The sequence below is a fragment of the Trichoderma atroviride genome, chromosome 5 (assembly GCF_020647795.1).
Source record: "Trichoderma atroviride chromosome 5, complete sequence".
In the NCBI taxonomy this organism is placed as follows: domain Eukaryota; kingdom Fungi; phylum Ascomycota; class Sordariomycetes; order Hypocreales; family Hypocreaceae; genus Trichoderma; species Trichoderma atroviride.
Genome location: NC_089404.1, coordinates 733,045 through 753,522, shown reverse-complemented (window position 1 = coordinate 753,522; position 20,478 = coordinate 733,045). Strand labels below are relative to the sequence as shown.

General features: G+C 46.2%; 6 protein-coding genes across 6 annotated transcripts; 1 reads left to right on the top strand and 5 right to left on the bottom strand.

Moving 5' to 3' along the window:
- Positions 1-973: 973 nt before the first annotated feature.
- TrAtP1_009429 (uncharacterized protein) lies at positions 974-2,763 on the bottom strand. Its single transcript, XM_014091456.2, has 3 exons — positions 2,308-2,763; positions 2,028-2,252; positions 974-1,962 (listed from the first exon to the last, which is right to left on the bottom strand). The coding sequence occupies exons 1-3, from the start codon at positions 2,659-2,661 to the stop codon at positions 1,108-1,110; spliced, it is 1,434 nt and encodes a 477-aa protein (XP_013946931.2). The 5' UTR covers positions 2,662-2,763; the 3' UTR covers positions 974-1,107.
- A 1,850-nt stretch (positions 2,764-4,613) lies between these two features.
- Positions 4,614-9,234, top strand: TrAtP1_009428 (uncharacterized protein). Its single transcript, XM_066114279.1, has 7 exons — positions 4,614-4,965; positions 5,024-5,288; positions 5,340-5,699; positions 5,749-5,773; positions 5,830-6,399; positions 6,471-8,563; positions 8,618-9,234. The coding sequence occupies exons 1-7, from the start codon at positions 4,684-4,686 to the stop codon at positions 9,166-9,168; spliced, it is 4,146 nt and encodes a 1,381-aa protein (XP_065970373.1). The 5' UTR covers positions 4,614-4,683; the 3' UTR covers positions 9,169-9,234.
- Positions 9,235-10,327: 1,093 nt separating this feature from the next.
- TrAtP1_009427 (uncharacterized protein) lies at positions 10,328-12,308 on the bottom strand. Its single transcript, XM_014091457.2, has 4 exons — positions 11,662-12,308; positions 11,288-11,594; positions 10,969-11,228; positions 10,328-10,913 (listed from the first exon to the last, which is right to left on the bottom strand). The coding sequence occupies exons 1-4, from the start codon at positions 12,209-12,211 to the stop codon at positions 10,858-10,860; spliced, it is 1,173 nt and encodes a 390-aa protein (XP_013946932.2). The 5' UTR covers positions 12,212-12,308; the 3' UTR covers positions 10,328-10,857.
- An 847-nt stretch (positions 12,309-13,155) lies between these two features.
- TrAtP1_009426 (uncharacterized protein) lies at positions 13,156-13,608 on the bottom strand (the record flags this gene model as incomplete). Its single annotated transcript, XM_014091458.2, has 1 exon — positions 13,156-13,608. One exon carries the CDS (start codon positions 13,606-13,608, stop codon positions 13,156-13,158), a length of 453 nt encoding a protein of 150 aa, XP_013946933.2.
- Positions 13,609-14,813: 1,205 nt separating this feature from the next.
- Positions 14,814-17,529, bottom strand: TrAtP1_009425 (uncharacterized protein). Its single transcript, XM_066114278.1, has one exon. The coding sequence runs from the start codon at positions 17,438-17,440 to the stop codon at positions 14,942-14,944; it is 2,499 nt and encodes an 832-aa protein (XP_065970372.1). The 5' UTR covers positions 17,441-17,529; the 3' UTR covers positions 14,814-14,941.
- A 569-nt stretch (positions 17,530-18,098) lies between these two features.
- TrAtP1_009424 (uncharacterized protein) lies at positions 18,099-20,414 on the bottom strand (the record flags this gene model as incomplete). The annotated part of the gene is made up of 4 exons (XM_066114277.1): positions 19,943-20,414; positions 19,479-19,888; positions 19,315-19,405; positions 18,099-19,247 (listed from the first exon to the last, which is right to left on the bottom strand). Exons 1-4 carry the CDS (start codon positions 20,243-20,245, stop codon positions 18,099-18,101), a joined length of 1,953 nt encoding a protein of 650 aa, XP_065970371.1. The 5' UTR covers positions 20,246-20,414.
- Positions 20,415-20,478: the final 64 nt, after the last annotated feature.

Sequence of the window (20,478 nt, the reverse complement as noted above, 5' to 3'; positions counted from 1 at the left end):
GATTACAAGGTCTGGCTGCTTCTTGGATCAGTGTATGGCTCGGTATCTGCCGGATCCATAACCACATTTTTTCCAGCGTGAGTGCATCCAGGTCTAGGTGGCTGAAGTCACAAATATCCTTGGGCGCCCTTTACTAAGAAGCGATTCCAGAGTTATGAAAGGCCTAGGTAAAGGCACCGTGGAGACGCTACTTTTAACGACGCCGCCTTATTTGATTGGGGCCGTGATGCTGCTCATCAATGCTTGGCATGCCGACAAAACTGGTGAACGATATCTGCACATAACTTTGCCTTCGGTACTCGCTATTGCATCATTCATTTTAGGTGTGTCGACGACATCTTTCGCACCTCGCTATGTGTAAGTTTGGTTGCTCTATCGAAGACACCCGCCATTTGCAAAGAGATTAACGACTCCCAAGCGCGATGTGTTTCGTGGTTGGATCAGTCTATTCTGGTTACGTGGTATGCTTGGGATATATTTCAAATGGTAAGGCCAGCCTCTTGAGTCCTTGGGAATGTCTTGGCTCATTTGACGACAGTAATCCCGAGACCAACGGACAAACGTGCAGCCGCAATTGCCATGATCAACTGTATAAGTAATGCATGCTCTATATATACATCTTACTTCTATCCTGGTAAATCTCTCCTCATTTGGTGGGCTATCACAGTGCTGACATGTGCAAATTTAGACTCCGACGCGCCGCGATATACCAAAGCCTTTTGCATCAATATAGGCATGCTTGCCATGTCGCTTTGTTTTGCTACGATTTTACGTATTGCCCTTGGGAGAGAAAACAAAAGATTGGATAGAGAAGATGGTGCAAATTTGGAGAACCCCGTACAAAATAGTAGATTCCGATACCTACTTTAATATGCCATAGTTCATAGTTGGCCAGGCTAATCTTCAAGAATCTGTTGTTTTGCTTATCCAGTCATACATATTATGCTACATTTGTATTCTTATGATTCCGAATAGTAGAAATATGTACATCCAACGATTATCTCCCCCACACTCTAGAAGAACTAAAGATGGCATTGCAGCCTGTTGGCCAATGCGTTTTGTTAAAAGACTTTTTATATGCAGTTCAATCTGAGTTGAAATGATGGCCTATGAGGCAGATGTAACAGAAAGAATGGCCATGCCGCCGTCTGGTGGTGGCACGCACCCCAAATCGTTACCGAGCCTCATAGAGGTCAAGCCGAGATATTTTCCATTTACGGCTGCCCATGCGCCAATAAGATAATGGCTCTGGGGGTTATCCCCGGCTGGATTCAAAATGTCAAAGGAAACTTGATCAACTTTTCCTTGAAGGACGAATCCCTTACCCTCAACAAGCTCGCCATCGCCAACCGCCCGAAGACATTCGTCCCATTTTCCCTGGGTCACATTATGTCCAAAGACGTGGCCCCTCCCAATTCCCCCACGAGCATCTTTCAGCACCAGTCCTTCCTTGGCATTTGGTGAAGAAATCGCTTCATTCCAGCCAGCTGAACCTGGAACATAAGTAGGCGCAATGCTTTCCTTTAGCAACTGAGCTTCCACGGAATCCACTACTCCTTGCTCCACCAAATTGTCGACCTCCTCAAGCACAATCCCTAATAAACGCTTGTCGTGAAGCAAAAAGACAGATCGTAGATCGTTGGTGCAGATGCGAGCGATCTCGCGCAATATCTCCGGGGAGAATTCTTGTATCTCGGTCTGGACCATATCTAAGCTAATCTGCCACACTCGCTCCAGCTCCTCGCTATCCTTGATGATGCACGAAAGGTGGTAGCCTGTTGGGGATTCCGAATCTTCTGTGAGCCTTAAATCAGATGGTGAGATTATACGCATCTCATGCCCCGTTCTCTGTTTGAACTTGCCCGGAAGCAAATGGACGTCAAATCCTATCCACTGCTTCCCTAGTAGGATGTGGCCGGGATGCGATGAGTCAAAGAGACTCACGACGGCGTCGCCAAAAGCCTATGTTTCGAAATCTCATTAACACAATGTTGAAAAACTCATTTTGGATCTCTCTCGATGCTTACCGCAGAATCATGGCCTGTTTTTAGCCCACTATTTCGAAGACCAGCCCTCTCAAATGGCTCTGTCGCAGCCTCGACAAAAAACCAAGAGTTATACGGGAAACGAGCATTAATCTCGCAAATAATGGGTTGACATGGGTTTTGAGAGGTGGCGGAGAACAGAAAGTCTGGGCGCGAACATCCTTCTCTTCCAGCATATTTTGGCACAATGTCCGACGAGGCGATCCACTGAGCATCTTTTTAGTCAAGAGAACAAGAGCGACGTACATTTTGGACCTCATACCCTGAGTACGCCCTCCTCGTGTTTTTCTAATGGCATCCTTGACGGAAAGTCCGCCTTTTTATCCGAGAACCATCTCTCAATAATGTTGGTTGTAGCTTTACCCAATGCCGACTGGATTTGATCAAAGCGCGCGATCAAGGTGGGATGTATGTATATGTGATATGTTGTTTTGGGTCTGGCAATGCCTAGAAAGGTGAGCATCGGCGGTCCAGTCTGGACATATTCGTAATCTGCTTTCCTCTGCTCAGGCGAGGTGGTGAGCTCTGATGTTCGTACAAGTTGGCCCTGGCGAATGCTCTCCAATAGATCCACCTGGTAAACCAGATCAGTGGTTGGCGGAGGCAAGGTTGACATGGTTAGTTAGCTGTAGGAGGAGTAGAGTAAAGTTAGCTATCCTCTCGTCTTCTCGAGTAGGGCGATTGAGGCATTATATAGCATTTAGCTTTTAAAAACATAGCAAAGCGTCTAAACCAATACGCATGCCACTGAGGCTAGGACAAAATGAATCAACCCCCATTCAGTTTCTTTAGCGCTGAGTAAGATTGCCTCTTCTATAGTAGAATAGCAATTATTATTAGCCAGATCACTCCCGGGCTATAAAAAGAGTCCCAAAGCGTACTGTAGGGAAGTATTTATCGTAAGAAACAATAGCGGCCTTCACGCGAATTCCGTCGCTATTCCCAGTAGCTGCTGATCTTGCTGCCGATAGATACTGGACTCTCTTTTTAGGGCCACATCGAATTAGGGTCACTGGGTTCCAGAAATGGGGTCTATCCTCTAAGATTAGATGGCCTAGGTGTCAAAAAAATGCGACTATTTTTAAACTAGATCTCTTTATTTATCTACTGCCTACGGTCGTTTATGATCGGGCGTGGTGCTGAGGCACGACATCCCCTCATATCCTGTTACATTCAAGGACAATGACTGCACCTCTCGGGTCCTTATTCGGATCCTTTCTTTACAAAATACAACGTGTCTTGTATCTAAGATAGAAACGAAGTATATCAGCCATCGCCAAGGGAGTTGAAGTCGCGCGCACTACGTCGCATGTTGCCATAGCTAGTAGTCTAATAGGCCAAAAGATTGACGAAGAGAATACATGTATTGAGGACCAAAAAGTGGGGTCCAAATATTTTGCAGTCATTGAAGAAGCAGCTACACTAATAAGCCAAGCAAAAGCTGATGGTCGTCGTGTCATCGCCATTGATACAACCGTCTTACGAAAACTTGAGTCTCTTGTAGGCAGGAAAGAGCCAAGAGTCGCTTTTCGGGCAAAGTCAGCATGGACTGATCTTTATATATACCCTGAATTTGACTTCAAGGTTGTGGGTATGCTGCTAACAAGCCTACACCACCCACGGTCTAGTCACCTTGTGCTGGTAGCAGCCTTTGGAGGGAACTATCCGGCTTTGCGAGGCTATTCTAAGATCACAGCCAAGGATGGATATGACTTTGACTCATTTGGTGATCTCGCGTTAATTGTATGATTGCGACTGTAGAGTAGGATATAGAGACTTGATATACACGAGCGTTTGCGTCCGGTATTCGCGTGCTCTGGATGCCGCCGCTCTTGCGAATAGAATGATTTGCATAATCTTGACTGGACACTTGCGATAGCTGTTGGTGCGTGTGACTTGGGTTTATACTATTGGCGGTGTACTTGTCTGCATGTCTATTGTAGTTCCATCGTTTCTAACCGAGTAGAACAGGTATATAGTACGTATTGTATCCCTTCTATACCTAAATAAAGCCTTGAGCTGATAAAAGTCTCCTCAAATGACCTATAAGCGCCTCAGATGCTTGTTATCACAGGCAGGGTCTAGAGGCAACGCACTCATTGCACACACTACTCCACGAGGCGTCACCGAGCACAATTTTGATTGGACCACGTCTCTATGCATTAAGTTACATGATATCTTTTTCCAGAGAGGGGTAGCAAGTGGCTTGTTTTCGGTGAGCCGAATACCAATAGAAGCCGTGGTACCCTTGTTGCAATCCATGTATTTAATGCATGAGACACCTTGTACCAATAAACTTTCTCCACTTTGGATGGCCTTCCTCAGCTCAGTCCTGCAAAGACTCTTGGCTAAACATGGGTGGCGTTACATTGTAACTTCAGGGATAATCTCAGCTCGAGAATTTAGCGTTGGTGAAACGAATAATCTAGTAGGAGTCGTGATAATTCGTGCTGACCCGCAGGGTCTGGGGTCCTATGCATGAGAGAGAACATATTTTTTACTATAAGGGTCGAACAAACCCAGATACAGAAGCGGAAATCCTCTCTTCCTTTTTTTATCACTTTTGCTGTTAGTTCTGCGCAACCTTTAGTGCATCTCCGGTCCCAAATTTGCTGGCTACAGCGGACATCCAATTATCATGGCTCAAAGAGCAGCAGCTTTCACTATTGATGGCCACTTGCTGGAGTTATGGAGCGACGCACAGAAACAGTTTCTTGCTTCAATGATGGAAACGAATCGCCAAATGAGACAAAACGCCGAGCATGAGCCACACCCGGAAGAATGGCTCAAAGGTTTTCAAGAAGAGAGGCACAATAAGTCCAAGAAATTTCTTAGTGCTTGCAGTAAAGTTGGCCCCCACATACACACCATACAAATGTTTGTCCGAGCCGCTGGGTTTTCGGTCAATGTAGCATCAGCGGTATTTAAGAATTCATCGTCGAATGGGAGCGAGTGGGACAGCTAACAATAATGATCAGGCTGCCCCCGTTGTTTCGCCAGCATCGTTGGTCGTGAACGCTTTCGCTTGGCTATTCGATTCCTTCGCAAAGGTCTCCGAGGACTATGATAAGATTGAAGCATTTTTTGAAATGATATCAAATCGATTTAAGAGCCTCGCAGTCATTGGTGAACACCTCGCAACGACTAAAGAAACGGATGCGCTTCATAAATGCATCGTGCAGCTCTTCATATGCTGCCTGAGATTTTGTAAGCTCGCGTTTGAGCAAGCAAAAGAAAGGATCAGTGTGCATTGTCATTTTCCCATAATTCCTATATAAGCTAATACATGGATAGAAAAATGGTTACAAAAACTTAATGGCAGCGACAAACTGGACGACGAGCTAAAGAAATGGACCGAAGCTGATGACGCGTTGCGACTCTGCATCGGTATCGGATGTTGGAAGGCTAGTCATGACTCGAATGAAACTGGCTTGCGAGTAGAATCCCAAGTAAACAAGCTTGTGGATAGATATAGCCGTTCCGAGCGAGACGAAATATATGAATGGCTTTCACCTTTGGAATTCTCTAGAGTTCATGGAGAGTTAAAAGTTAGAGTTGACCAGGCAGCCATAGCTGGCAAATGGCTTCTCAAATCCAGACTGTTTGAGAGTTGGAGGGATCATAACATCAATAAAATTTGGTACAAGGGGAAGCGTGAGTCAGTCTTTCAAGCCAAATGGGGTTCATTGCTAATAGCTTACAGCCGGTGCCGGTAAAAGCGTTCTTACGTGAGCTCATCGCACTTGGCTTCATTATTCTGCCTCCGAATACTGACATTTACTAGCTCTATTATCATTAGCCATTTGAAAGACGAAGTCAAAAACCCTTCATACAGTCCCGGCGAAGCTTTGGTTGCTTATCTTTACTTATCTTACAAATCGAAACCCAATATGTCAGAGCTTCTTGGAAGCATTTTACGTCAACTCCAACAAGGCCTTGACATTTCCCCCCAAATCCACAGTAAATTTGAAGAGTGCCAACAAGCTGGAACATGCAACGGCAAGGTTCAAAGGCCCTCCGAAACAGAAATCAAATCCTTATTGTCTCATTTTACCGCAGGAAGAAAAGTCTATATTGTTATCGACGCCATGGATGAGTGCGAATACAGTATTCGAGAGCCACTCCTCAAACACCTTCAAAGTATTCAAGGCAAAATCAAGATTCTAGTCACATCACGAGATCTGAATCATTTTGACCGCCTTTCAGAAGGCTTCAAAACTTCAATGATAGAAGCTCACGATGAAGACATGGAAGAATATATTGAGAGGATAATACGCCAATCACCCATTCTATCTCAAGTTCCAAACCTTCACGATGAGATAAAGTCTCAAGTCAAGTTGAAATCGGAAAAAATGTAAGTGGCCCTGTTCTCTTGGTGGTATCTCTGGACTGGCTCTTGATTCTGTGTTAATTGAGACTGTCTAGGTTCCTTATTGTTCGATTCCATATGGCTGCCCTTGCCGACGTTGTGGTGGAAGGTGAAATCGCCGCAGTGCTAAAAACTCTACCCAGCACCATTTATGAAAGCTATGAAAGCACAATGCAACGTATCAGTAATAGAACCGACGCCAAGAAAGATCGCGCTATGTCTACTTTAGGGTGGGTGGCCTATGTCCAGCGGCCTCTGTCGATATATGAGCTTCAACACGCTCTAGCCATAAGCGAGGGGCCTGGAAGGATCGACAAGAAGAACTTTCGTCCAGAGAGTGAGATTATTTCGGATTGCTGCGGACTTCTGATTAAAGATCTGGATGATATAGTGCGCTATGTTCATTATTCTGCTCAGGAATACTTTCAACACAAAAGGGATACAGTGTTTCCCGATTTTGACAAACGCATTACGATCGCTTGCGCCAAGTACCTATCTATCGATCAACTTCAGCAGCTTGCCAGCATTAGCAGCTCTCGCAACTCTAGATTGATGATGTCGAAGACGCTTCAGGAGTTTCCTTTCGCAGAATATGCGGGGCAGAATCTGCATAAGCATCATCGTAGGGTTCAGAATCTCCAAAATGACGAAAGTATCTCGGATGCCATCGAAACGCTAGTCACGAGTAACGCAAGCCGAGCATCCTACAGCCGATTACTTTTCAAATTTAATGCTTATGACACGAGTTCTACTGAGTTAGATGGTATTAAGCATCGTCAAAGCTCTAAAAAGCATCTCGATAAAATCCTTCAGCCTCTTCACGTGGCAGTTTTTCTCGGTAGCTCTGATTTAGTCAACGTCTTGATTGAGGAGGGTGCAAATGTTAATGAACTGGATCCGTATCAGCAATCATCGCTGATGATCGCCATAACAAGTGGGCTTGATGTTGTGGCCAGCATTTTGATCAGCCATGGCGCCAAAGTTGACCTTTCAACTACGGAAGGTCATGCTATTCTACTCTATGCGATGGAGAGAGATTATGTGGCAATGGTCCGCCAAGTTATTGGCAGCCCTATCGAAGGTCCTCTAGATGAAGGGTTTCTCAGAATTCTTGGTCTATTGCTTCTGCTCTTGATAGCAGTCATAAAGATGTCTGCGTCTCAATTTTCTGTTCCAAATGGAAAGTCAGAATTGCAAATCCGAAAAACAACTTCTGCGGGTACCAGTGCCGAAGAAACGAACCCTACTGAGCAATCTTTAGGGAAGTATATGAGATTTCTCTACTCGGTATATATAGGGAATGTGGATGACCTTTTACTTCTCCTAGAAACTTCAACCGAGCCCATTCGGCTTCAATTGGTACCTCAGGAAGATGAGTTTTTGGAAAGTAAAGTTGAAGATTGGGATACAGAAGATTCGGAGTCAGGAATGAATGATGGTTTTGATACCGAAGACAATCAGAGCGAAATCTCAGAACATTGCAGCAGTAACTCTGTTTCTGATGATTATGCTGAAACCAGCGTCAACCTTGGAGATATGGAACTTACTAGCAGGAAAGATTGGTACAATTACAAGTCTGAAGAGGGAGTGGAAGAGATACATGGCGACCGCTTAATTACTAAGCCAGAAGACAATGAAGACGACAGTGACGATAGTGACGACAATGAAGACGACGGCGAAGACAGCGAAGACAACGGTGACTACAACGAAGACAACGGTGACTACAATGAAGACGATGATAATAACAGTTCTTCTAATAACCTTGACGTGGAGTACATCATGGATAAAGGCTCTGGAATTGAATCCATAAGCCATGGCGTGGTTGACGAAATTGCTAAATCACACGACAATATAGCCAGCGAGTCAGAGTCAACGTCAATGCCTCTCAAAATCCAGAGAACCTACCTGAGGACAGCTTGCTTCTTAGCTATTGAGCAAAACAACTATGAAGTCATTAAGTTGCTCTTAGATTACGGTATCTCGCCTGATTTGAAAAACCTTGAAGGACAGACATTACTTCATCGAGCAACCGCAAGGAATAACTTCAAAATAGTTGAACTCCTTCTTGATCGGAAAGTAACAGTGAATATGAGGGATAAAAATGGAAGAACCGCATTAATGGCAAATGCTGACATGAAAAAGAAAAGAGGTAAGGGTTCTACTTGTCCTAAAATTTGACCAATATAGCTAAAACAGCCGACAGTACTTAAACTACTCATCAGACGTGGAGCAGATCTAAATCTCACGCATCGTGAAGGTTGCCATGAACTGTATGAGGCCGCAGTATACGGCGCAACCGAAGTTGTCAGATTTCTATTGGAAAACGGCGCAGACCCTTCCGTTACAAATCACTTTGGGTGGACGCCACTTCATGGGGCTGCTGCCAACGGACATTTAGAATGTGTTCAACTTCTGCTAGATAAGGGTGCTAAGCCCTCACCAATATCTGACACGGGCAGAACTCCCCGAGACTTTGTTCATCTAGGGCAAAGACACTACGACCATATACTGTCAGGGAAAAAGCATTATAAGGCTCAAATTCTCAAAACAAAAGAGTTGAGCGAGGATGTCCAGAGAGAGCGCAGAGACGAAATCATGCATTTGCTCGTCAGCAAAAATGCCCTGACATCTGATGAGCTCTACAAGCAGATTGGGGCACATGAATTTGAGTATGGGGAAGGCGGAATGCATACTCACCCGGGCTGGGGAGGGAAAACGGGAGAGGATTCGGGTTGGTGGCTTGATCGGTATTAGAACCGGACAAATCTCTATTGCACCGCTATGATGGAATCACTTGGGAGGCTTGTTTGTACTTGCACGTAATAAATATTTCTACAATCTCTTCCATGAATGTAAATGAATATATTTTTAGTTGTGCGATAGAATTTTCTGAGAAGAAAATGGAGGGAAAGATTTTAACAAATGGACCACCCGTTCTAGATACATAATGTAACCCCAAACCTTCTTGTCACAGCGAAATTCCATCGAGGAAGACCGTTGAATAACAGAAGGCAGATTTCTTTCACAAAAATACATCCTCCATAACATTAGTTCATGACATAAATCTCGTTACTCCATTCCACACCCCCCCCCCCCCCCTCCTCCCGTCGATCAAGAGATGATAACTTCAACTCTTGGACACCATGTTGCTCTCTTGGTGGATTAGAGATTTCATAGCCATAGCATTTGAACCTTCGTTATGAGGTTAAACTTGGCTTCACCCGGATTTAAAACGTTTAACATACAGTTAGTGCCTCCTAAAGCGGTACATTACCAACCTACTTTTCATCCTTGTTAAAGTCAAGTCGTTGTAATAGACAACGTGAAAAGCTCGTCCACCCCATGGTTGGTTGATGTATCCATGTGAATCTTCCGCGTTATAATATTAGAAGATAAACCTTTTCTAGACGGCTATTGAACTATCACGACCCGGCTCAGCTGATTGCTGTAATTAAGGCTCAAAAAGACAAAAGAAAAAGGGGGAGATAAACGGCCAGTGTTCGCCAGTGCCCACCCGCGTGCCTACATGCACATGTTTCATATAGTCGAGTAGACGAAACCTAGAGATTTTCGCTACCATGATCTTAATCTCGATTAGATTGGCCTGGTATGCTTCCAGCAAGCAGTATAAGTGCGGACAACGTCTTCTCTATTCAAGTTTATACTCATGTAATATGATTATAACGTCAAATTTGGTTCTTACAATGTGCAGTCACGTTCGGCAATTGTCACAACTGCTATTCCTACGAAAGTACTCACGACGGCTAGGGATGGTAACAAGAGTGTTACGAAAAGATTAAGAGGAAGATTGAAGCTAGCAGTTAGAAGCATGCGAATCGTAGATGCATCATTCTAGGTTGGGAGATACGTTTGCCTGCCGAAGCGCGAGTAATTCGTGGGCGATGCCAACGTTGCTATAATCACTTCGCATAAACCAGTAAGTATTCAGTATTCAAGAAGGCATGACATCCATAATATATTATACAAAGGAATAATTACATGCACGAGCGAAGCTCTATCACGGCGTTTCGTCGATGCATAGCCCTGTATCAGCCCAGATTTTAGTAAGCTTACTTCAATTAGCATTGTATCATCTGGACTTATTTTTACTGTTCTTGTGCCTGCTAATCTAGTCAGTCATGATTGAACCTCTATTGGCATACCCTCCATTTCGTATGCAGTTTTGCAGTTGCCCAGTATGGCATGCGAGACCAAGATGACACTCGAGTCCCTGGACCCCCTTTCCCGTCCCTTCAGTGAAGTCTCTCTAAGCGTATTTCCAGCCAATATACAAGAAGCATTGCGTCTGATGACACTGAAAGCCGAAGCCAGATACATTTGAGGCTATCTGGCATGAGTCTCTTGGTACCAATGAGTTCAAACCAACATCCAAACCAACTCCTATCCAGAACAGATCGTCCAATCTGGTTCTGGCTAACGCTCTCACATGGGAGGAATTCCCTCATACTCTGCATAGCCAAGTGCAAGATTCATGTTTTCTGTGTAATTCCATTAGCAATGCAGTGCACTTGTTGAACGAAAGGGATTACTCACGCAAACACTGAGTTGAAGCGCCCTTGGCCAAATTGTCGATCGTTGCCACGACAACTAGGCGCTTTCCAGAGGGGTCGACGGCGAAGCCTCCGATCTCTACTCCATGGCGTCCCGTAATCGCGCTCACCAATGGTGCTTCCCCCACTACCTTGATGAGTTTCTCGCCGGCGTAGCGGTCCTGGTACATCTGGGTGATTTCTCGTGAAGTCACTTCCTTACGGAGAGGTATGTTTATAGTCAACGTGATGCCCCTAAACCATCTTTTCAATCCGTTAGTTGTTATCCACGCTGTCCGGGTCTGCTGAGAGCCTCGACTTACCCAGCCACGTGAGGCATAAAGGCAACCTGATGGTTTAGTTGATGGGAAATCTCGCGTTCGTGGATATGCGACGTAAGTGAGTAAGGTATGATGGCGTTTTTAAGCACTTCCACATTGTTCCTTGCATTTGGCTTGGAACCTGCTCCAGAGTAGCCTGAGCAGCCAAAGATGACGGGCATCCCCTCGATCAAGTCGAGAGCGCCGCTGAGTCCTATCTGAGCACCAGTGGCGTAGCATCCGGGATTCGCGATGCGCCTGGACTGTGCAATGTCGGAACGTTTTACAAGTTCAGGGAGGCCATACGTCCCTGTTGTAGGGTCAGTAAATGCAGTCAATCTCGCCAAGACGTGACTTTTTAAAAGTCAGAGACTTACACTTGTCATCGAATCGAAAGTCAGCCGAGAGATCAACGATGACGCTTTTGCTGTTTCCCCGGTCCAGGGCCTCCACGTAAGGCTTGCAAACGCCATTAGGAAGAGCCATAATCCAGCAGTCCACCGCGCCGTCCTTGTCAAGCTGAGCAACATCCTCGGGTGACAAGGTTTCGTAGATGACCTTGCGCTTGGTATATTCCTTGAGTTCTTGGCCAGCAAGCTCTCGAGACGACACGTGTCGAAGGTCCATGTAAGGGTGCTCGTTGAGGAGCTCAACCAGAGCTTGGCCAGTGTAGCCTCGGGCTCCGATCAGACCAATTCGAGACGGGGTTTCGTTTGTGGCATTCTTCTTGCCAAGAGGAGGATTGGGGTTGGGATTCGTGGCGATGGCATACAGTCGTCGTTGGCTCATGCCCATAGTAGCCGTGGGGAGGCTGTTCTGTCGGCCGGCGAGGCATCGGATCGGGCTCAAGGACGGGAGAAGCGAGGCGGATTGTCGAACAACACGGCGAGCGCCGGCGCGCGAGGCCATGGAGACGCCTGAGAGCATGGTGGATGATGCTTCTCAGCCCAATTGACGGAGTGGTGTCGTGGTGAGGCCGGTGACTCTTGTTGAGGTGGAATTTATGAGGTGGGGGGAAAACTTCGGCGATTTTTCTTTTCTTGCCGCAGCCGAAATCGCTCGCCCGCCTGCATTTATGACTGGGTCTGAGCTTAATAGCGTGCACTAAGCCATGTTTGGATGAGGGAACCACCAGACTACCTAGGCACCTTGTATTTAGCTTTGAGCCATTTGTACAAGCATCAGAAGCAGCATGTTCTAGGTCATTGAGTTGCAATACATTTCATTGCCAGTATCTTTCTATCAATTCTCATGGATGACATGGAGCAACTGTGAGGCGGAAGACCTTGCATGTGATGAACTCATTTTTCGGTGCACACAGTAGACACTATCGGCGTCCTGCAGGAATACGTGTATCTGTATCCGTACCTGAGCTCATTTCAGGTACCGTCGCAGAGGCGCCAGTATGAACTGTATGTGCCAAAAACGGTCCCTTGTTTCAGCCATTCATGCGATGCTGATTGTAACTGCCATGAGATGACGCATATCACATCTTCAGTTGTCAATTGTGAACATGGGATTCTCTTCAGGAATACAAGCGCAAACGATGCTGCGCTTTGTCTTCAAGCCTCCTGGACTCGGTACAACCACATTTACCTAGGTAATCATGGGCTGCCTACTAAAATCTGCTAGTTAACGGCACTGACTCGGATGCTGCAAGGTGAATGGGCAGTGTTGAATGGCGCATAAGCGCGCAATTGATGATTGGAAGTGTTGTCCACGTAATACAAAATATGATACAAATAAATAGTAGAAAATAACCCCCTAAGAAGAAGAAGAAGAAGAAGAAGAAGAAGAAGAAGAAGAAGAAGAAGGAGAAGAAGCAGACACAGCGATAAACGCCCCGAATTAATAGTCACATGTATAGACAATCAGTGGTGCACAGCAACAATCACCCCTCCAATACTCCCAAGAGCAACTACAAACAAGACGATCAAGCCCCATTGCCAACATCCTTTTTGATCCGGTCTCTCTGGCTCTTCATAGTGCACGTAACGAGCAGGGATGATGCGTGCCCAATCTGCGTATTGCCAGTCCGGGTGCTCAAAAGAGGTTCCCGGGGAAGATTGAGAGCTGGTGCTGGTGCTGGTGCTGGAAAAGTCTGCGTATTCGTCGGAGGAAAAGAATGGCTCTTCGTAGAGGGAATTGATTGCCTGTGACTCTAGGTCAATGGGGCCTGGAGCTGCAGGGCGGGGGATGATATCCCTGGCGGCAAGGTACCCCTGGCGGTCACGATGGGGGCTGTGGGGGTGGCCAGAGTTCCCGTTATCAGATGCGAGAGTAGCACGAACATTGGTGGTATTGCGACATCCGTGGCCGTCCATATTGAAGTGAGACAGTAGTTCAAGTTGTTTGTACTCTATCCCTGTAAAGATATTCTGGTGGAAAAAGGAAGTGATGCGGGATCAAATTGGAAGTGAAGGGTGAACTCGACGACGAGAGCTGGGTTGCCCACAAATCTAATAGCTGTAGCCAGAGGCGCTCTCGGCTCTCGCTCTATATCCTAACCTCTGGCCTGGTGCTCCTGACCGACGACTGAAGACAAGAGATGGGCGGCGAATCATACCACACCACCAAACAATCCATCTCCAATTGCTCTCAAGCGAGTGGGCCATATAGCGTCCACATAGCGCCAAAAGGCAAGTGACTCTCCTGTCATCAATGTCGGTACACGCAGTACATGCTCTGCTAGCAGCCTCCATGTAGCTGGCATTTGTTCTTGTTCCTGGCCCAAGGCTTCATATCGACGCTATACGGAGGGTGGCACACCTCACATTCAGGTACCAATCTAAGGAGACCTCCTCCTTAACTAGAACGGCACGAGAAGTAGCTCTGGCGACTCAATGCTGTTCATACATTTTAACTCATTACCCCTCCGCATTACGCTCATCGCAATCTTATGCACATCCAGGGGTTGCTCTTCAGTACCATTGTATAAGGAAGAAATGCAGTTAGAAGAGCAAGGCAAAGGGGCAGTCTTGCGAACGAAGAAGAGTTGCATACTGAGCATGGGATATAGCTGACTGACAGAAAATGCGGGGCAAGAAACTTGGGCGACAAGCCTTCTTGGCCACATGAACACCATCTCAGACGCTATTCCAGAGCGAGTTTGGTGGATGAAGCCACAGACTGAAAGTATGTATATACGGTATTACACATATTGATACACATTGACAATACCAAGATTAAGAAATGAGCCTTTATTCTCGAGTGTTTCTTGCTTGCTCTTGTCTATTAAGCTCCGTCAATGAACCCATTATCCTCAACATGAAGTCTTAGAACTAGTTTCCACAAAGGGACGCGTATGCATCATGAAGCCATTAAGAGAGACTGCTCCGATGAAGAAAGTTTAATCATGTTCCAATCGCTGTGGGGGAGACACTAAAGACGCCCACATCCAGGTACCGGCTCTCGCAACTTGTTGGTACAGTGCCGGAAGAGAGGAGTTCTTTCTTGTACATGTATTCATATGGACTTTTCAGTGCATTTTGTGTAGCCCAGTATTTCAAGCTACTCATTGCTACTGGTTGTATTACCTCTTGATATGATTCGCCCTATTCTCCCCACACCCATGATCTAATACAATGATATACCCCAGTCTCTACGGGAGATGATTCAGGCCTGCTGAAACGACTTGTAGTTCGCTTTACATCTATGCTACTCGATAGCAAAACTAGTCTCGTGTTCCCTCCTTGGAAATCGGTCTCTAACCTCTCCCCTCATCATCCCATCGACGTAGCACTCTCCAACAAGAGTATAGTGGCCATTTTTGCTCGGCCTAAGAACATAAGGCACTCTCCCTCCATTGAAGATGCAGACAACGTCCCCCTTCTGCGCTGCTTTGGGCACAGCAGCAAAATCGCCAGAGTCTGTAATTGCAAATCGGCGTCCTTGGTGCCACTTTATCACGCTCATGTGTATAAGCAGTAGTTTTTGGAGCTCGTCTTCCGTGAAAGATAGGGTGCTAAAGCCAGTTTTCTTCGTATCGGCGTTGGCTGAGACGTCTTTTGCAGGCGTGGTGCCATTTCTCCCGGGTTGAGCTTCAATTCGCTGCGCTTTGTTGAGGAAATTTTCATACAAGGACTGCGCAGCACGAGAATAGATGGTAGATTGAGCGTTTTCCCCCTTTGCTGTCATACAGCAAGTCACCGTTCTCCAGACTCCATCAATTGTGTTTCTAGCAAGTCGAGCATATTTGTCTCCTAAAGTGTTCTCTCCAACCAATGCCCATGTCCCATTGAGCCACTGATATGTGTTCAATACATTAGCAGAAAATCTCAAGTCTCCAATGTCAGCGTCTTCAACCGTTTTTGGTACAAGTTTTGATACATTTATTGCAGTGTCTTGAGTAAAAGGCGTCCCCAACGCCCTAAGAGATCCGATTTTAGTTCCCACAACGTGTATCACGGCCGTACCATTGGAAAATGCAATTCGTGCAGGCCGGAAATCGGACTTTTGACCGAGTGCCCACCAAGGATATTTGAGATCCGCATGGTAAACCTTGATACCTTCGCGAAAATATTTCTTGCGTAGCTCGAATTCTTTTAGCACCTCGTACCGCAGGTCTATGTAATTGGCGGACAGATATTCTAATTTAGGCAACGGTGCGGTAAAATCTGGCCTCGTCAGGTCAGGTACCCAAGACGGCAAAGACTCTAGCAGCGGAGACAAAGGAAGGTCTTGGTTACGGCCAAAGGAGAAGATTTCAAATTGCCGTTTGCGAGTGACGTTCCAGAGAGCAAAGCGATGGTAAACCTCTGCTACTGATAAATCGTAGTTTGGCATTACCTCCCAATCGGACGATAGCACGTCTCCAGCTAGACCAATAAGCGCGAAGAGCTTATCTCGAGGGTCAGTAGCTTGGAAGCCTCGAGTCAAGAACATCAGCTCTAAAAGACTATGCCTTTTCTTTCTCCTCATCTTGTGCCTTTCACGCATGTCGTGTAGAAGGTAGAAGTTCTCGATTGACTCATTGCTCTGATGCTGTGTCTCCATCCGATAAGCGTTGAACTGCCTTTTAAGCGCCAAAGCCGCTTTGGCAAACTCATTCCAGGATATCATAGAGTCGCGCGTGACGATCATGGGGCGTGATGCCAAGATGAGCTCTTGAATGCACCAGACTCTAGTGAACCATGGGCTTTGGATGACTGGTATGAGCGAAGACCAGTCAAATTTAGTAGACGATTGCGGGTTTTCAAGCTTTGCGACTCCCATATTTACTGCCCCTTCAAATCCTAGCCAGATGAGCAAAGATTGGGCCTGAATGAACAGCGGATTTGTAAAAACAGGCTTGAGTGGTGACCAATCGGCATGTTTCTCGTTGGCCGGTCTTGACGCCAGTTTCCCTATCCCAGCTTGAACATCGTCACCATTTCCCAGCCAAATGAGTACCCTTTGTGCTCTTGTATAGATCTCGCCCATGATACGAACTTGCTGCGTCTTCTCTTTGTTGTCGCTCTGGTTGATACAAAGTGCATCAACCCATAGCACCCTATCTTTGTCAGGAAGTCGGAGCCGCTCAAGTGCATCGTAAAGATTTTTGCCCACAGCCCTTTTTCTGTTGTCGCAGGTAATGTCATTTGTGACAGCTGGGTTTCCCCACACGTAGGAAAGGGCTTCGAAACCGGGCCTCTTGCTTCTGAGGCCACCGTGCTGTATGCTACATTTGATCGGAGAACCTTTCTCACCAGGATGCAGTACTAAGACCCGAATCTCCAAGGGCCGGGTCAGTGGCTTGTATCCATCTTTATCAACAGATACAGTGCCACTGTCTTCCTCTGAAGCTTCTCCAACTGCCTCATTACTCCAAGGCATCTGAGAGTAATTATTTTGCGCTTGCCAGCCTCTCTCTTTCCAATATCCGATATAATAGCCCTGCCCAAATTCGGATATCGCATAAACGAGCACGATAAGGCTCCAGAAGATTGATCCTCTTCTCCATAATGGCTCCCGTGAAGTGGAATTAGGTGCCGAGTCAACTTTTTCGCTGCCTGGTATGCGTTGAAGGCGAGTTGAGTGGCTAAAATGCCTCGTAAGAGCGCTATGTGCTGTAAGTTTTCCTGGGAGGGAGGTCTTGCGCGAGATAGCTGGTAAACATTTTGCCAACCTATATCGGTTGATGGACCTTAAGCTCTGTGGGGCTATCGACGGTTTCATGATGGACGCTTATGCGCCGCACAGCTAAAACGGAATGAAGCGGCCGGCAGCGCGAAGTTATAGCTGAGCGAATGATTGACAAACTGGGGAATTAAGAAGTAAGCTTAATAGAAACTTCCCATGCGGCTCGTAGCTCAATGCAATGTTAGTGCTTACTGCGTTGTGAGATGTTCAGTAATATTTTACTCATCCTGGAACGTTCAGTTCAGTCTCTTGCGGATATCCACTCTTCCTAGCACATCTACACACTACACTGCCTCTCATACGCTATTAGAATTAGTATAGGATGATCGTCTACTGCCACAACTTTCTCCGCCAAGGGTCTGGCTTACCTGCCTTACAAATTTCTCGCTTCAGTAGCAGAGGGCGGAGGGCAAAGGCTGGATCAAACAAAGATGCTACAATAAACTGACTTGACTGTTATAAAGCGCTGGAATTCATCTCACTACGTATGACTACATGTACCTATGCACCTTGCACCGCACGCCGTACGAGTAACTGACGGCAGAGGCATACTGAAGCACGATGCCACTAGCAGACTCGCGAAAACGTCCTTTGCTCACAACACAACAGCGATAATAGTTTACAGGCCCCAGTTCATATCCAGGAGAAGAATTTCTGTTTGTAATAAATATAAAACTAACTTCAGTTCAATACACTAGAATCCCTCATTTCCATGCCCAGCGACCTCCCAATATGTCTCTATCAAAGAAGCGTTCCACTCACAAGCAGTCCCCGCTCCAGGCAGCTCAGTGGCGCTTGCAGAGCTTTGGGCTTCTTCAGCCGAAGCAGAATCCAGACTTGATTCGCACTGCTGTTGCATCTCGGTGTCATTAGAGAGCTCCTCAGGCTGATCATGTGCCTCCTGAGAACAATAAGATGGAGTTGCCTGGAATGCCTGCGTTGCATTTTGAACGCTTTTCTTCACAGATAGAGCCCTTGAGTAGAGTTTCTCAATCTTCACCCAACCACGGTCTCGATGGACGTCAGGTTGTTGTTTCCAGTATTTATAAATTCCATCAACCACTTTCCACGGTGTTGTAATGAACTCATTTGACGATAGACCTGGCGATGATAGAGTAATGCAAAGGTCTAACAGAAGATATGCAAGCGCATCCCATTCAATATATTGGAACAACCACAACCACCGGTGCCCCCTAATGTATTCTCGTAGTTCGCATGCCTGCTCCAAAAACTTCTCACAGGCTTTCTTATAGTTAGCTCTCACAGGCATCTCGGGATGTTGATTTGGGCGCGTCTTATAAACAGCCAGCTTCAGCTTTGCAAGAATGAGCCTGCTGCTCATGATTATGAGGCAATCTAGCGGAATCGCTTCATGGCAGTGCGACAGATACTGTTTTTCAATGCGCTCCTTGAACTCATCTATCGCTTGACACTTTTGTGCTTCATTCATCATGCCAAAGTTGTTAATTCGGCAAAATTGATCCGAGAATACTATTCGTCGCGCAAAATTGCTTATTTCGATCCGCACCAAGCTGAGCAGCATCTCGCTTCGTCCTGGTTGCGGGCTTAGCTCACCTATGTGAGGGTCCAGGCTTATATCGTTGATATTGAGTGGCAACTCTGTATGAAGACTTGGTTGGATAATGAATGGTTCGCTGCTAGAAACTTCGGCAACACGAACATCCAAGGTACATATCTGCCACCAAAGCCGACGCCTCATTTCAACCTCAAATGTAGACAGTCCGGGGATATCGATGTGGAGGCTCAGCTTCATAGCGTTGCCGATTGCGAGTCCGATAAGAGTAGGGACGTCGGGGCCATCTTCATCGAGGCGTCCACAGATCTGTCGTTAAAACCATCAGATATGCCACTTCAAATCTTCCACTCTGCTCCACAGGAAGAGTGTTTACCAGATATAAGACAAACGCTTGTAATACTGTGATATCTTTTGAGCTCAAGAAGTTTGCTCGAACAAGAGTTCGCTCGACTCCCTCCCGGTATCTGAAAGCGGTTAATGATACTGAGCTGTAATACAAGAGAAAAAGGACATAAAATAACAAGTGAAACCACGCACCTTTGCAACAAACGAACTTTTTCTTCTCCAAATTCCTCACGACATTCTGCAATTGACATAGAAAACACGGTAGAATAGTATATAGCAAACATCAAACATTCCGTAGCTGCGTCGGGCATCTTTCGGCCTTGACTTATGCTCATGACATGTCTTTGGATAGAAGGCGCATGAAAAATCTTAACAAGCGGATCGACTGCATCGAGATATGTCTGCCAGATGAACGCTATGTGTGAAGGAGGAGGGTGAGTCGTTTCGAGAGATTGTGATGCGCCACTTGAGCTGTTAAATGGCAAAGATTGCAAGAGATGAGAACTTGTAGATCGCGTAACGGTGTCATGTTGAGTTGAGTTTAGCTGAGAGTTGATTGGTGTGGAAGACTGGCCTGAATTTGGCAAGTCATGTGCAGCCTCCTATAGACAGATTGTCAGCTATCGTATACGCCACTTCTTCTATCGGATACTTACGATAGGAGACTGAGGCTCTCGCTCAACCTGATGCTGCCTGTTGGGTAACTCTGTGTTTACATGTGATAAGTCTCCGATACGCGTTATTTTTTGTTCCAGTGACTGCAAAGTGCTCTCCAGAGCCTGTACTTTGGCTGCCAGGTCGCTCTCCCCAGGGGTGTCTTTATTTGATCGCCATGAAGGGTATGAGCATTTGAGCTTGATTCGTGCACAGTAGGAGCAAGGCAACGATCTATCACATTTGATCTTGCGACGACGGCATTCAAAGCATGAGTGTCCTGGAGCAACCACTCTTCGAGCCATGAGCTGAAAACTGGAGTCGGCTAGATTAGGCGTTAGTGTTGTGATCGCTACTCGGCAATGGAACGATAGTCGATATGTAATGGATTAATAATGTTTAGAAGTCGACCCAGAAGATTAATTGTTCGCCAAATCGTGCTCCTGAATGAAATGTGGAAAGCAAAGGTAGACAGGAAGTCACCGCCGCGACTTGCAAGAGCCTCTGCCTCAAAGCTGCAACGGAGGTGCGGAGGTCG